This window comes from Engystomops pustulosus, chromosome 6 (genome assembly GCF_040894005.1).
Source record: "Engystomops pustulosus chromosome 6, aEngPut4.maternal, whole genome shotgun sequence".
In the NCBI taxonomy this organism is placed as follows: domain Eukaryota; kingdom Metazoa; phylum Chordata; class Amphibia; order Anura; family Leptodactylidae; genus Engystomops; species Engystomops pustulosus.
In genome coordinates, this window is record NC_092416.1 from 143,569,569 (window position 1) to 143,585,379 (window position 15,811).

General features: G+C 39.3%; 1 protein-coding gene across 11 annotated transcripts in view; it reads right to left on the bottom strand.

Annotated features, from left to right (window-relative positions):
* Positions 1 to 15,811, bottom strand: part of LOC140064538 (uncharacterized) — an 83,038-nt gene continuing 67,227 nt past the window's right edge. For 5 of the 11 annotated variants that reach the window (XM_072111548.1, XM_072111546.1, XM_072111543.1 and 2 more), the window contains 6 exons: positions 13,208 to 13,381; positions 8,297 to 8,404; positions 7,867 to 7,976; positions 819 to 993; positions 510 to 705; positions 1 to 122 (listed from right to left, as the gene is read on the bottom strand). In XM_072111548.1, the coding sequence (XP_071967649.1) occupies positions 65 to 122; positions 510 to 705; positions 819 to 993; positions 7,867 to 7,976; positions 8,297 to 8,354 (597 nt within the window). In that variant the 5' untranslated portion in view covers positions 8,355 to 8,404; positions 13,208 to 13,381 and the 3' untranslated portion in view covers positions 1 to 64. Of the gene's footprint in view, positions 123 to 509; positions 706 to 818; positions 994 to 1,575; positions 7,842 to 7,866; positions 7,977 to 8,296; positions 8,405 to 13,207; positions 13,382 to 15,811 lie in introns of those variants that run through there. The other 6 variants (XM_072111547.1, XM_072111549.1, XR_011847770.1 and 3 more) reach the window with 6 other exon arrangements.

Consider the following 15,811-nt stretch of genomic DNA (forward strand, 5'->3'; position numbering starts at 1 on the left):
TTATTTATATAATTTGTATGTACAGGATATTTACAGAGTCTTGGGGAGTCATACAGCAGGGGCATCATGGGGAGGGAGCCACGCATTTCCAGTCTGAGCTGGGACTGTAAACAAATTCCTTCCTGCGGAAATAAACACAAGAGGTGGTGTGAGTATAGCAGGTTACAAATATTCCTGTGCCAACATTATTCCTGTTGGAGTTTATTTCTAAATAAAACTGTGCACACAACAATGCACTAAGATATGATCATCTACATATTAAATGAAAATACGCTGGGGCTTAAATACATTAAGGGAAAGAAGGAAGCAAATAGGTTATGATCAGAGACTCTGCTAACTCCTAGCTGTTTGGTCAGGGACAGCTATGAATTTTATAATAGTAGTGTTCATCCAAGTTATATTATTACATCCATCTATCTATCTATCTATCCACACATACATATATGTATTGATTCAAGAAAACATATGGAAAGCATATTGTATGGTTTCCTGAAGAGAAAGATACTCACTCTCGAGATGGGTGTGTGGAGCTGCACACCAGTCCTTCTTCACAGGGACACAGCTGATTGATGCTAAATGCCAACCCCCCCTCTGGCACATAACAACTGCCCCCAGCAGGTAGTTTGCGCTTGCAGATCATCTCTCCATGGTGTCTGGCACAGCACATAGAGGGAGAGCAATCCTTGTCTTGTCGGCATCTGGAACCTGATGATAACAGTAAAGGTTCATGAATTATTTCTCGTGTAACGCCATCAATTTTTTAGCATTGATTTGTTATCACTAATGTTATTCTGTGACCTGGACAGTAGTGATCTTACCTTCATGGCCCCCTGGTACAATTTGTTGACAACGGCCGAACATACAACCCAGACCTCGAACGCACTGAGAATCCTTTCGGCAGTATTGACCTTCATGACGAAGTGCCACACAAAGACCAAAGTGACGGTCACAAAACAGGCCACGTCCACAACTGCGGTCATGATCACATGTTACCTAGGAAATAAGGAGCAATTTTAGGTATATTTTCATATATGTTAAAGTCTTATTTCAAGACCTTTTAAACACCAACGCCTTTACTTGCATGTCTATTACACTTTAACAATGTTTAGTGTGACTAAAATTCTCTGGGGCTTGTTACTGCTTTAAAGTGTTCTGCAGGAGGGTTTAGTGCCCATAACATAGCACTCACTTCCTGTTATGAAAAATATTTTTAGCACCTTACAATAGTCAGCTACATTAAGATGCACTGATAAGGCAGACATTGTACCTTACAAAAGATGATTGCATTAACATGTACTGATTAGGTCAAATCAGAAATTCCAGACAAGGAGAAATACTTTGTGCCCCTAGCAAAGGCATCAGGAAACTGAATGCAAAACTGTAACATTCATTTGATGCACAAATGTTTGCAACAATACATTCATATACATTATAGCTATATGTGACAATATGCACAACAATGTTTCAGAAGAAACTGATACAATACAAACTCAGTTCTAAACATCAATGTAAAATCCAACAATGTTTATAGCAGAACCAAGTTATTGAGAAGAATTGGAGCAAGGTAATACTTACCATAGACCCCTTAGTTGGGGGGCTTCTTGCAAGTCCAGCTGCATCTTCTGGATTGTTATAGGGCATCGACAACATCCAGGCCCAAATGTATCCATGTGTGTAAGGAAGGAGAGAGAGGAGAAGAGACACCAGCAGCTTCATGGTGATATTGAATGATGGGACACACAGCTGACAGTGACCTGCCATATATATACTTAGTGTGGGGTCCTCCCCCACCATCTCTACACCCTGCTATCTGTTTGCTTACCTAATGGGGCAATCAGTATTTATCAGCTTAACCTAATCACCGCCCCCCTCTTCCAGACCCTAGAACAATCTCCCACCATACAGAGAAACAAACCCAATTACATAGCAACCTGCAGGGGATTCATTAGTGTCACTCACACCCTTACTAACGGGAATTGGATGTAGTATCCATATATAGGACAAGGGACATTGGACAAGATATAAAAGTGCCAAGAATATTTTCTAGTGAGGTTTAAAGTTGTTAAACTTACGTATATATATGAAACCACTAGAAAGTATTATTATAAAGATTGTATATCCTCTAACAACCCTCAAGCCATTATATGCTGACTAATAACAGTGTGCACTGCTGGATAAGAAGCTATGGTGAATCCACCTTCCATCTGATGAACTCACTCTATTATAGGGTTCATGGATTGTAAGCTCTTGTGAGCAGAAACACAGTTTCTATTGAGGAATATAATGGTGTTATTATTATGATTTGAAGCCAACCATGATTATTGCTGAGTACAGATTAATTCAGGAGCTTTCTCTATTGCCACCTGCACTGATGCATCTATGTGCCATTACATCCCAAATGCATCATTATTTAGCCATGTACAGGTAAAAGTTGACAAAACAGACTTGGGAGCTACAAGAGTGCCAACAATACCTTATAATAAAGGGATTTAAAAAATAAGGCATAAAGGTATAATAGTGATGTTTGCAGCCTTGTAATATAGTGATAGGCATTTGGAAGGTTGATGGTTTGTGCCAGATCTCTATAACCCCACACAAATTGGAGGAGATACATTACAATATTTATGAAGGATTTAAAGGGTTTACCAGGCTCTTATACAACAAATGATTCACCTATAGGATAGGTGATCAGTGGTTGACCCTGCACCCCCACCGATCAGCTGTTCTACGCTCAGCAATGTTTGACCATGAACCTGAAGTGCAGCCGGACAGCCAGGACATGACAAATAGATAAGTGTTCTTCAATTTCTGATGTATAACAGCCTTGCTGGGTGTCGCACCCCCATCAATTAACTATTAGGAAACTTACCCATGGATATATATCCTCATTAGCTTAGTAGCTTGGAAAACCCCTTTAGCAATGATGTTTTATGGTATAATATATACATCAAATTTTTAGGTGAATTATATGTGATAAAACCATGTTTATAATAGAACTGGCAGCTTGTGTACTATTAGGAGCTTCTTGTCTTCACAGTATTTTTATTATATTATTATAGGGCCATTTGTGTTGTATATATAAGCTTTTATTGGATGTTATATTGTGTTGTTTGAATAAGCGTTAGCACAGGCTCTTTTCCTAACTACTGGCACATGACTGTGTACATGGTGATTATATTATGTGTAGTTTGTCAGCTTTAACCCATTACTTCTATATATCTTTAATCTGTATACTTTTCCTTTCTCATGCAAAATGGTTTCCTTTTCTATTTGTGCTCAGGTTCAACTCATGTCAAGACTTGGAGCTCAAGTTTTTGGGTTTATAGATGCCCAGCATCACATTCCTTTTTAACTTCTTTCTTTCTGCATAGGGGTTTGTCGTTGCCTCTTCGAGGGTGCTACCACACATTCGGTTTTTCAGATGCAGTTTTTGATGCCAAAACCAGGAAAGGAGTAAGAGTAGGAGGAGGAGCAGCACCTTTCATATATTTTCCTCAGCCCATTATCATCCACACCTGCTTTTGCCTCCAAAAACTGCATCTGAAAAACTGAACGTGTGGACGCCTCCTCAATGCCATATGTGTTTTCCATTAACACTATTTATAGTCCATCTACAAGCTGAGATTTTCATTCCATTTTCATTGGAAATGCCCTTAGTGGTGACCTTGGCATCACCATCACCACTTGTCATGTGCCATTTGTGCCCAGATTACCAGAGTGACCTGTGATTGGGCTGCAGCAGTGACCTGCCCCAAACAGCTGTCAGCTGGGACCAAATGAACAGAGGGGAAGGGGTATAAAGAGATGAGTGAACTTTTCCTAAAACTTTTTTCAATGCCACATTAATGCAAAAAACATCTGAAAAACATCTGTCAACACAGAAGGATTTTTCAGACGCAATTCATTTTATACATAAATAATGGGGTATGGGTAACCAATCACATGCTGTAACTGTGTAGCACGTGGACAAAACCCCCACTCAGGACACAGAATAATTGTAGTAAAAATAGGCATTAGCACAATATAGTACGGCCAGTGACCCATTGTAGGTGGGCAGAATAATGTGAGCCGTCATCCTTGTGTGTCTCTTACATAGCCGCTGATTAAAGTAAACTGACAAAATTCTGATGGCCTCTTGGTTGCCATCTTAGGCTCGTTGCACATAAACATTTTGTGCGTCATTTTTATGCCATACTCTGCATTTGCGGCTAGCCTATGTTTATGTGTTCCTTTATGGGCTCATACACATGTTTCCAAAATCCTGTGTATGAGCGGCCTGTCCGAGAAGAAAAACAGAACAGGTCCTATTCCTGCCCAAGTTTGCAACTTCTCCAGGTCCCTAAAAAGCACATGTGCAAGAGGCCTAACTCTGGAGTCTACAGTTCTAGTCCAACCAAAGGGCAACATCCTATTGGAATATGTTCTGTGACTTACCAGCAAATCCCATAATGCATACATTTCATACAACACTGATATATGTGTCCATTAGAATCTCTCCTGAAAAATCTTACATGTTAGACCAATGCCATTCTGTACAGTGTTTAACGATATGTTAATAAGAAATAGATGAGAAATTAATTTTGCTGTATTAAAATATAACTTTGAAAATGTGGACATATGAGGAATACAGCTGCTCTGTAGTTTTGTTATTTACTCCTTGGATACTTTTTCTATTGCTCTTTACATGTAGCCTTAACCTAATCCATTCACGAAGCATCACACAAAGCAAAAGTAATAGTTCAGTTTTGTGAACCTGCCGCTTGTACGTGAGAAATCTCAGCTCTGTCTAATGAATTGCTGAGCTACTGATCCCATTTTCATTACTGAATCCTGTAGCACATTGATTACATTGCTTACAGCCCGGTCTTCATAAAATTGTATTAAATGCCTTGAAAAATGGGACCTATGAAAAGTATGTCTTGTGGAGAAGCAGCACAGGAAGCAGTGCTTGTATGTATGCAGACCCCCCCTACCTCCCCTCCTGGCATCGCAGGTAATTAGTGATGGGATCATTAATTGTGCACTCCATCTCGTCAGACCCTCCTGGAGACGAGGTCCTGCTGGGTGGTGTGTGTAGAAGATAAGCGCTGAACAGTAGACCTGGTGGGGGTCAAATGTGCTCTTATAGGTGTTTGTAAACACTCAGCCATTAACGGCGTTCACACCAGCATCAACTTTTTGGCCAATTATTGACGCACCTGATATAGTAGGTCACAGCCAAAGGTTTTAACAAGAAGCAATTACAACTTATCTACCATAACTTGAAGAGTTTGGGTGAACAGTCCACTAAAGAGTGGCCTTTTAATAAAGTACATTTCCCAAAACATAAGTATAAAGGGATAACTTAACCACGAAGACTTCCTAGACACTGATAAATCCACCTCATTACATTGCTACGACACAGGTTCCAGGACAGAAGATAAAGTTCACTAGTCAAGCAGCTTATGGAGTGTTACTACTTGTGTGTCATCACTGATTTATCCCACTTCTCTATCTTTAGATTTACAGGACACTATTATAGAGTTGGTATAAAACTATGTGTGGCCTTCATCTCATGTGTTTTCAATAGTGTAAGAAAGAGTTGCTGTTTGATAAAAATGGAGACTCCATGATAAAATGCGAGTTCATAAATAACATGAGAGGAGATCCTCAACAAACTACAACTCAGACTACGGCCTTTTAAACACAAACATATGCTATGTATACGGTCATCAAAATAGAAAGGGAGAGCTCTATCTTTTTTCCGGCACTGTATGGTGACAGCCATGTGTGCTCGCCGTACTGTGCACAATGCACTTCTATGATGTCCGTGTGCTTGCTGCCGTTCGTACGGCTGGCTTACGGCCACCATAAATGTTTGTGTCGGAGGGGTCTTAGTCTTATGATCACCTGGGGTATCAGCAGTCCAGTAGACAAAGTATAAATGTCTTTAACCCCTTCATGACTGACTTACCGCGCAAGCCCCTCCCTGTTCTGGTTGCATTTCAGAACCTGTGACCACAACCTTAATATGATAAGTCAGAAGAGTCCAGAAGTGTCCGTTGCCAAATTAGAAATCTGAACCTCTTGACCCAGTGACAGTGATTACAGATGTAAAAAAAAACCATTTATCTTGGGCTACATGCACACAAATGTTTTTTCCTGGCCATTTGCTACTCATACCGCAACATTTTTTCATGGCTAGCACATGGCCCCATTGTTTTCAATGGAAAATACAGTTATCCATATTACTGACTTAATTTCCTAATCAACCGTAATTTGGCCGAGGGGCCAAGCCGCAGGATATAGGGAATGTGCTATATTCAGGAAGGTTTGTGGCAAGGCTTGAAGTGCTCATTCCCTCTCCCATCTGGCTCTGTGCTTTGCCCAGGTTGCGACCCCGATGCATTTAGCCTTCGGCACAATACCAACGCCACTCGTGCCTGCACCCTGACATTTGCAAATTCTTTGGAGCATATGTATATTTGCAACAAACTTTCTGACTTTTCCACTTCCCCGTTCCATCAGAGTTTCTTAGTGTTGTGCCCCATTCAGACTGAAACAAAAAATGTTCAGCCTACGGCCGGCGGCACATGTGGCGTTTTGAACCCGTTTTTGGGTCGTTTTTAAGCAGTCCGTTTAAAAACGCATGCGTTTTTGACCCGTTTTAATTAAGATAATTGGCAAAACCGGTCAAAAACGCATGCAGTTTTTAACGGAATATTAAAAACGGTCCAAAAGGCCACGTGTGCCGCCAGCCTTAGGATAAATGCCCCCTCTGACCTTTATTGTATAAATGCAGCACATTTTAGCCTTGGACAAAGAGCTTCATAAGGCAACAAATGTCAGTGTCCTAGGCCGAAACACTTTACTTTAAAAATCATATGGCAGCCAGTATCCTTCAAAGCCCATTGGGGAAGATTTTATAAAGTGTTGGTGAATAGACCAGTGCGGTGTAACACTCCACAGTCTTATTCTGCACCAGATAAATCATGCTGGATGGTGTACCTGGAGGAACAGTGGAGTCCTACTTTAAAACAGCTATTAGTTGGTCTAGTGCTATTAGTTGGTTCTGGTGCTCAGACTGAATTTTCTGGCTTCTGGGCTGGGCCACGTCAACTTTCCTCAAGACCTCAATATTTTTTCAGACAAGTCAGAAAACTGTGATCAAGTGGAGTAGTAAGGGACACTATCAGTGGTCTTTTCTTGTAGGAGCTATGTATCAGAGAGGGGTTTCTATGCATTCAAGGTTGTGACTAAATATAGCGGAGGTGCTCTCACTTTTTTTTTATTACAGCTAAAGTCCTTTGTAATGTCCATTCGAGAGAAAAAAAAAGTTGGCACTCACCACAATAAAAAATTATCTTTTCTTTATTCAATTTTCTTAAAATACATCCAGACAACACAGGGAGAGAATTACACAAGGGGAGTAGAGTAATCTTCAGACTACTCCAGTTGTGTAATTGTCTGGACGTATTTTAAGAAGATTGAATAAAGAAAAGATCATTTTTTATTGTTTGGAAAACCCTTAATAAATGTGGTGTACAGCATTTCATGTGCAAATTACTCCAGTATTTTGGTGCAGACAGGTTGATAAATCTCCCCCACTAAACTTGGTGACAGGTGAGAGTCTCTCCATCTTGCACTGGAACGTACTACACAAGGGTTTGCACCCATTATTTTTGCCCTTTACTGCTATCTCAAAGTGTGGGGTATGTCCACTTGTACCACCCTCCCAGTTGATATCTGCAAATTGGAAATCCATTTTAATAAAGTGGCCTCTAACCACGGTTCTCCAGTTTGTTTATTGCCCCATCTGCAGACCTGAACTATAGTCTAACTCTAATTATACCTATTTTTATTGAAAGCCAAATCCACACTACAAACATTATACAGCGGCTCCAGATTACATGTACGGCAATGGTGTCTCCTCACAGGTGCCATGAATGCCAAGAGAATACAATGGATCTGCTTCACCAACCTAAGGCAGATAACATCTGTCAAATAAGAGAAAGAAAGAAATATGTTGCACACCTACTAAGTATTTTGCTAACGTTTTGCGAAAGAGACACACAGATTATTGTTCAGAATGAGATGATAAATTATCTGTACACCTATGGCAAGCTATTGTTTCCTCAATTGCTTTTTACACCTGTGTAATAAGCTCTGGCCAAATCGGATGCAACGAAACAGTTAAGCCCATAGCACTCTCTCAGTTTGTCCAAAGGATTATGGACAGTCAGCCTGTCTCCTGCTCCCTGCCTGTCTACTAATGAGCTGCTAACACATTGTTTACTCTCCCCCTTTGCTAGTTTACCTTTCAGTGCCAAGGTAATGCTCGGATCTATTAATTCCCAGCTATCACCTGCTGTCATTTCATCCTCAGACCACCAGATGGCGTGTGAGCAGTCTTGTTATGGACAATCTGTAATAAAAAGATGTGTATTATTCTGCTTAAAAGCAGTCATGTGTGGAGAACTTTACTATATACTACACTATAGTCTCACTATACATTTAAGACTGACATGATACCTGACATCTGTGCTTGTTTTCAGGATTCATGCGGGTAAAATAATACAAAATAAGTTTATATTGTTCATCTAGAAGTACTATGTATTTACTACTGAAGCCAGGGCTCTGTCAATGCATTGGGCATGTACATGCTGCACTTTTCTAACAATAATGATTTTCACATACTATATCACAGAGGTGTTATTAAAGGATATTTGCTGTAGATATGAAGTAGGAGCAGTGAATAGAACCTTTGAACCTAAATGAAGAAAAGGGAGGCCTAGCTTGTGTTCTGTATGGCAGAAGACTGATTATATTGTTCCTGAATTCTTTTATTTCTACAGAGAAGTCTACTAAAATATATCTCATAAACCCAATCCATCATACCCAATGCTGCACATGTGCTGACCGAATCTCACGTGTAAGGAAATAATAAACCATTTTCTTACTGCATCCTTTTGATTTTTGCATTTCCATTTTTTACTCCCCTCTTTCCACAAGCCATATCATTTTTATTTTTCCATTTACAGAGACAAACGTGATAAACTGTGCTTTCCTTTGGTACCATTTTCTCTTTTGCTGAGTGTACAGGTATTCCAAATGTGGTTGAATTATCAAAACACAGTTGCGTTATAATCCTATGGGATTTGTTTTTACATCTTTTCCTTTGCGATCCAAAAGACACCACCTCTTTATATATTGGGTTGTTGCGATCTCAGAGATTTTGCCATATTCAGATGCCAATAACATTTTCATACTGCGATGTACGTAGCTGTGTAAGGTGAGATTTTTTTTGCTGGACAAGCTGGCGTTTTGGAACAAGGGGATGCCTAAATGTTTATGTTTTTACTTGTTATTTATTTTTATGTGTGTTCTAGGGTAAGGGGGCGATTTAAATGTTTATATTGTTTCCAATATGTTTGTATAATATATACATATATATATGAGCATAAACACCGTTTTCTGCACTTGAATGGAGTGCTGCCGTTTTTTTCATTATATATATTTATTATTTCAGGCACCCTATGGTACTGAAAAACTAGGGCAGTGATGGCGAACCTTTTGTAGACCGAGTGCCCAAACTATGATCAAACTCCTCCAATTCAACGTGAAGTGCCAACATGGCATTTTAAGCAATAACTTATTCCTACCTGTTTTTCCACATCGGCCCCCTGAGCCCACCAATACAGTGGAAAGAAGGAGGGCAATTTCAGACTATCATTGTAGCTTCTCTCCGGGGTCTCTCTGTACAGGAAGAATGGGGGTCCAGCAGGATGACCGGCAAAGATAATGCACTTCCGTTAACCCCTTCTCGCTTTTCCCGCAGTTCCAAACAGCCAATGAAATGTCGCTTTATAATAGCACTGAGAATCGCTTAAGTTGCCTGGGACTGCAGGAAGATTCAATGGATTTGGTCCTGTTCGGGGCGATGGCCTGAGTGCCAACAGAAAAGGCTTTGAGTGCCACCTCTGGAACCCGTGCCATAGGTTCGCCACCACTGCACTAGGGGGTCTGATCACTCATACAATATACTGCAATATAACTTTATTGCGGTATATTGTGGATATACTATCTCTATTACAGAGCCCTCTCCATGCAGCCACTACTACCTTGTGTTTATTGACAGCAGTTGTGGCCAATTTCATGACTTATATGTAAGATGTAGCTTGACAGTTTTATGTGAAAGTAGGAATGGCCTAAGTTGTATCAAAAACTATATGCATTTTCTGTCTTTGACTAAGTCAACAAATAGGGGCTGCAAAAGTGGACAGTGTTAAAATTAGATGGATTTATTATTCAGTATTAGACACCGATAAATCTGACACAGTTTAAGGCCCCTTGCACACTACCATATACGGCGGCTGTATAATAGCTGTACGAACGGTCTCCATAGGATGACACAGCAGAGTAAGCACACATGTGTATCATGCCGTACCATGTTGTAAAAAAAAAAAAGATAGGGCATGTTTTATGCCCAATGTTTTTTTTGGCTCCTTAAAGAGATTGTCGCACTTCAGCAAATAAATACAAACAATAATATTTATTTGCTGAAATGGGAACAACCCTTTTAACTCCCGAGTGGCATAAGCATGGATTTCTGGAATTTTAAGATGAATAAAGCAGTACAGTTGTGTGGTAGAAGGAAGTAATTAAGAGCTTGAATCTCCTATTGAGGCGTAAAGGCAAGTAGTAAAGGCCGGCCGCCATCAGGTTTAGAAGAGATTACAAAATGTCACTATCTAAGCTAAGTTCACACATATTCCATCAAGGTTTCTATCACTTTTGACAGCAAGAATTGCACAACATGCGCCACATGTCAAGCTGTCAAAAATAATTCTACTGCAAATGAACTTTAGGTCAATGGAGTCTGCTCAATCCTGTCTGCATCTGCGGAACATATTTTCCAAAGTATTTTGCCTTCCATTGTAAATAGAACTGCAACACAGATGTGAACAGAGCCTAAGTTCCTAGTAGGATCTATGAAGAAAAGCATTTTCCATGTTCTTTCCAATACACAAGTATGTGGTTCTTGCATGTTTACAAGTTTTATTCAGAAAACAGGCCTTTTGAATAAAAATAGTTTTAAAAGAAAATGACATTGTTGCTCATTTGGACCAGCCTGTAGGCTAATTTATGTTTTCCAGACCTGGTCTGAAAATAGAAGAATATACAGAAAGTATATTGGAAAATTGTGCAAACAATAACATTCATTTGCTGACACTAGACAATCCGTTATATCCTCTTTCTCTTATACTATGTGAATACAATCCAAACTTTCTTATTACTTTCTGTTGCCAATGTTCTCGGACACAGGTCAAAACAAGAACAGACAGCTCACATTTAGGCACTTGGCGAAGCAAGAAAGCAATCTCCACTACAGACATGTGTTTACACTGGCCCATTCTCTTCATAATTCACTTATTTATGAGCAATCATAATGATAACCGGATATTGTAGATACTGGAATGAATCAACATCCAGTGATATAGCAATTTCAATGTGAAACAATTTTTTAGTGTACAGAATTAATCCTGGGCCTTGTATACAATCTACAATGGACATTGCTTCCTTGTGTCCAACTTTATGCAGCAATGAAACTCCACGTCGAGCTGGGAGAATAATTATGAAATTTTCTATTAGGGCTCTGCCAACAAAATTTTTTACCACCCCAAAGGAACAATAAAAACACAAAGTATGGGAGCAACGATCAGCGTCGGAGGTCTCAAGCCCAGGCTGATTACAAGTATGATACTGATTCCTTTTCACAATGAACCAAAAATAACATAACTGGACCTCACTGTTCCCTGTACACTCATGTAAAGTGTTTAGTATAGTTATATCGACAATTATAGTAACATTAGCCTCGGCATATCATGTTTTCCAGGCATCCACAGCAAAATAACTGCACTTTTTCTTTTCTTTTTTTTTCAAGTCTTCATAAAATGGGTTTTTGACATGTTTATCTAAAACAGTGGAAACCAAGGTCTGTAATGGAAAAGGTTTCACTAAATGGTCCCAGATGTTAACCCTCTATCAGTGCCATGGCAAGTGGAGGCTGAAGCTGTTTCTAATAAAGTCCTGGACTGCATTCGCATGACACAATGTAACACTTTTCAACATGAAAGATAGATTTTCTAAGTAGGACCTGTCAGTAAGAACCTGTCGCTTTCATTTTATTTGCATACACTGCATTGTCTCCATCATTAAAAGTTCAAAAACAAAGAATACTTTCTGCTCATGTTCTAAGTCACTTTCACTGTGAATATGGTACATAAACGATGGACTGTCACCTCCAGACTGGAATATCTCTGCTAGTTACAGAGAACCTGTCACCATGGAAATATACAACAGCAAGTCATAAAGCGGGAGACGGCCGAGGAGGTGTTGATTGTGTCTTTATCTTTGTGTTTTTATGGAACACTGTAGTGTGAATATGGGTTTAGGCTTACTATGCTGTTTGGACTAATAAGCACCACAACAGTGTCTTTCTGCAGCTTGGTTTTGGTTAATTCAATGTTATGATTTTTTCCAAATGTGATTCCCCCTTTTAAAACAATTGGAACGGTGCCCATATTGTGATCATCCCCTTTTATTTCCATAGTTATAGAATTTTCTGTTCTGAAGCTACATGTCAAAAATGTTCCTCAGCAGCTGTGAAGTGGGTGGAGACTATACTCTTCCTGTATCTGCCCTGAAGCTGAGTCAAATTTAGGTTGCCCACAGTTCCCACAATGTCTTGTGTTCTTTCATTCGGTAATTTAGCTGTGAATACATTGAGATTCCCACAAGTAAATCCACAGAATATTGCATAATGTACATACAGGATCTTTATGATGACTAGCCTGTCAGCTATCATCACATAAGGGGGCATGCAGCATGTAATAAGTAGTTAAAAAAGCAATGATATGATCACATTATGATACCCCCTAGTGGGGAAAAAAGAGGAAATAAAGTCAAAAAGCACATTCTTTCCAACAAAACCATGTACACAACAAAAAGACGTGTGGAGAATCCAGCACTCGGAAGTCAGTTAAAATCTTCTTATATTTGAAACCATTGTAGAACCTTTGGGTTCTTAGTCATGGTCTATGATTTGCCCTTTGACATGGTTTATGTCAAGAACCTTAAGTGGTTTGATGTAGGTCACATCACGCTATTATTCTGTATTTTTGTATTTTTAAGATGGATTTAAAAATTAAAGAAGATTTTGACTTACCTATAAGGGGTGGATTCTCCACACATTTTTCAAGTGTTTCCAGTACCGGCTACCTCCAATCTGTGCAACGTGGAATACCAGGAATCAAGTGCTCAAGGACTGTTGTAGACATCGATCGATGAGCTGACAATTAGCTGACTATTCTTTGCTCTTCACAACAGAAAGAGTTCACCTCTGGAAAAATGAATACATTTTAATCTTTTTAAACTCTCCGTTAAAAAAATCTGTTGATTAATCTGTAGTTTATTTCAAAGAAAGACTGCATATTCACAATAAATGCCAGATTTGGTATAAAATCTATAACCTGGCTATAATCTATAACGTCATGTTGAGTGGATGAGGGGATAAATCCCTGGGTGTTCAACTAATTTATCTGCACATGCAGTAGGATAATGTAAGACTTGCAGCATCCTCCTACAGATAAGGGGATCTGCTATACTTCCAAAATTACTATACAAATGTCCCACTTGCTAAAGGAAGGAGAAGAAGCAGGGCTTCCGGAGGTAGAATGATCTCTGATGAACATTTTCCTAAGAAAGACTCTCCCGAAAAAAACAGGGAATCTAAACCGACACATCGTGCAAAATTTTTACCAGCTTAAAAAGGACCTGTCACCTGTAAAAACGGCACTAGGAGCTCCTAGTACTACAACAGACGCAGCAGTGTTACACTACATAGGCTGGTGGTGACTACCGAGCTTCATGCGGAAGTCACCACCCCTAATCCCGCCCCCTCATGAATACGCCGGACCGCGCTGGAAGCTTGTAGTTTCTAGTGTACATCGTGGCAGTGTCTGCTAGCGTTATTGGAGGTTTCCAATAATCCTATCATTGCGTCTGTTGTAGCACAAAGAGCTTCTTACTTCAGTAAGCAGCTCCTAGTGCCGTTTTTACAGGTGACAGGTCCTCTTTTAAAAAAAAAAAACAAAAAAAAAAACAGAACCTCTGCAACCATATTTAATTTGCTCAGTAAAAAAAAAAAAAAAAAAAAAAAAAAAAAAATCAGTGTACAGTAGTAAAAACGCCCCAAAAGTGAAAAATAAGGATTGACTGTAGTGTAAATAAAAAATACACTTGGTTAAATATATTTAGTTATACATTTTGGTGATCTATTCTATATGCATTCTGTATGTATTCTGTGATGCTGGTAAAAATGGAAAAAAAAATCCCTAAAAATGTCAATAACTTACATTATTTTCATAACTAAATGCACACCATGTCAACTTAAAATATTATTAGTGTTTGTTTACATCAGTTTTTTCACCTCATGCAAAGAAGTCGAGTACAGAATAAAAATTGACAGTAAATAAAATATTGAATGGAACCAAAGTACAATGTCTCACAATGAAACTAATGTCAGAATGACTTACATACATAAAAGCACTATAAAGCACTATGCCAGATAAAAAGCAAGCCAAAGCAGTAAATTCTGTCTGGGTGCTCAAGGTCAAAAAGACTTGGGACCTCAAGGGGATCTACATTGTTTGAAACATGTTGTTCTGTTCTTCACATACAGGACAGAGAGTTACGCTATTATCTTTTGGCTTGCTTAAAGAGGAGCTTGTTTTGGGATCCATTTTATGGTCCAAAGTGATAAAAATACTGCCAGGATTGCCAAACTGGTTATCCAACTGTATTGGTCTGGATTCATATTTTTTGATGTATACGATACCTTTCTACATTTATAAGAAACACTAATATCTTAGTAGAGGAGATAGGAAAATTAGTTTCCTGTGTAGGAATTCTATGCTTTATCTATACAAAAGCAGATCCTTATGCTCCATAGTTTGCACAATATTAAAGATTTAACTATTTTCAGGGGCTCTGATTGTCAAATTGTAAACTACTTGTCACTCTCACCAGCCATGTCTTGGTGAGCCCTTAGCTCTCCCACTGACATGATGCCTTTTGTGTTCAAGTGTTTCCTAAATATTGAACATCCTGGCTTAACCATTCTCTTCCATCAGGCAACCATAGGTGGTACAAGGTGGTCAAGTCATGGTGTACACTTTCTCTTCTGTTGTCTGTGGCCATGCAACACTGTGCTACTTCTAATTGCAATATCACCACAACCTGATTTTTTAGGGGATCCTCTCCACCCCTCCAGTGATTTAGCAACAGTTTCTCTTACATTTAATAGAGTGCAAAGACATCTGTCTTTATGTGTTTCTAGGTTGTGACTTGGTTTGTTCATAACATCTTACTGCTTGATGCATGCCCTGACCTCGTGTTGCAAGAGATCTGCCTGTCTAGACATTTAGTCATCAATCTATTATTCCTTTATTGTGGATTGGTGTCATATTCATCTCCACATGAGCCACCGGTAATGAAGACTACCCCAGGGAAGCAACCTGAAGAATCGCTGTGATACAGTGTAACTGTAGAAACCAGGAGGGTCCACAACCTAGTCCTTCTCTTGGCTGACTTGGTACTTTACAGGGTAGTCAATAACATTTCGGCAAAATGGACCCAAATAAACATTTCCAGAATGCCCAAAGAATAAAATCCTGTTATATGTTGCCCTCAGCCAGTCCACAAGCAAAGCTGATGGAAATCAGGAGAAGATGGGGAATATTGCCATGAAGCTTTCTGTATTCCTTTTGAG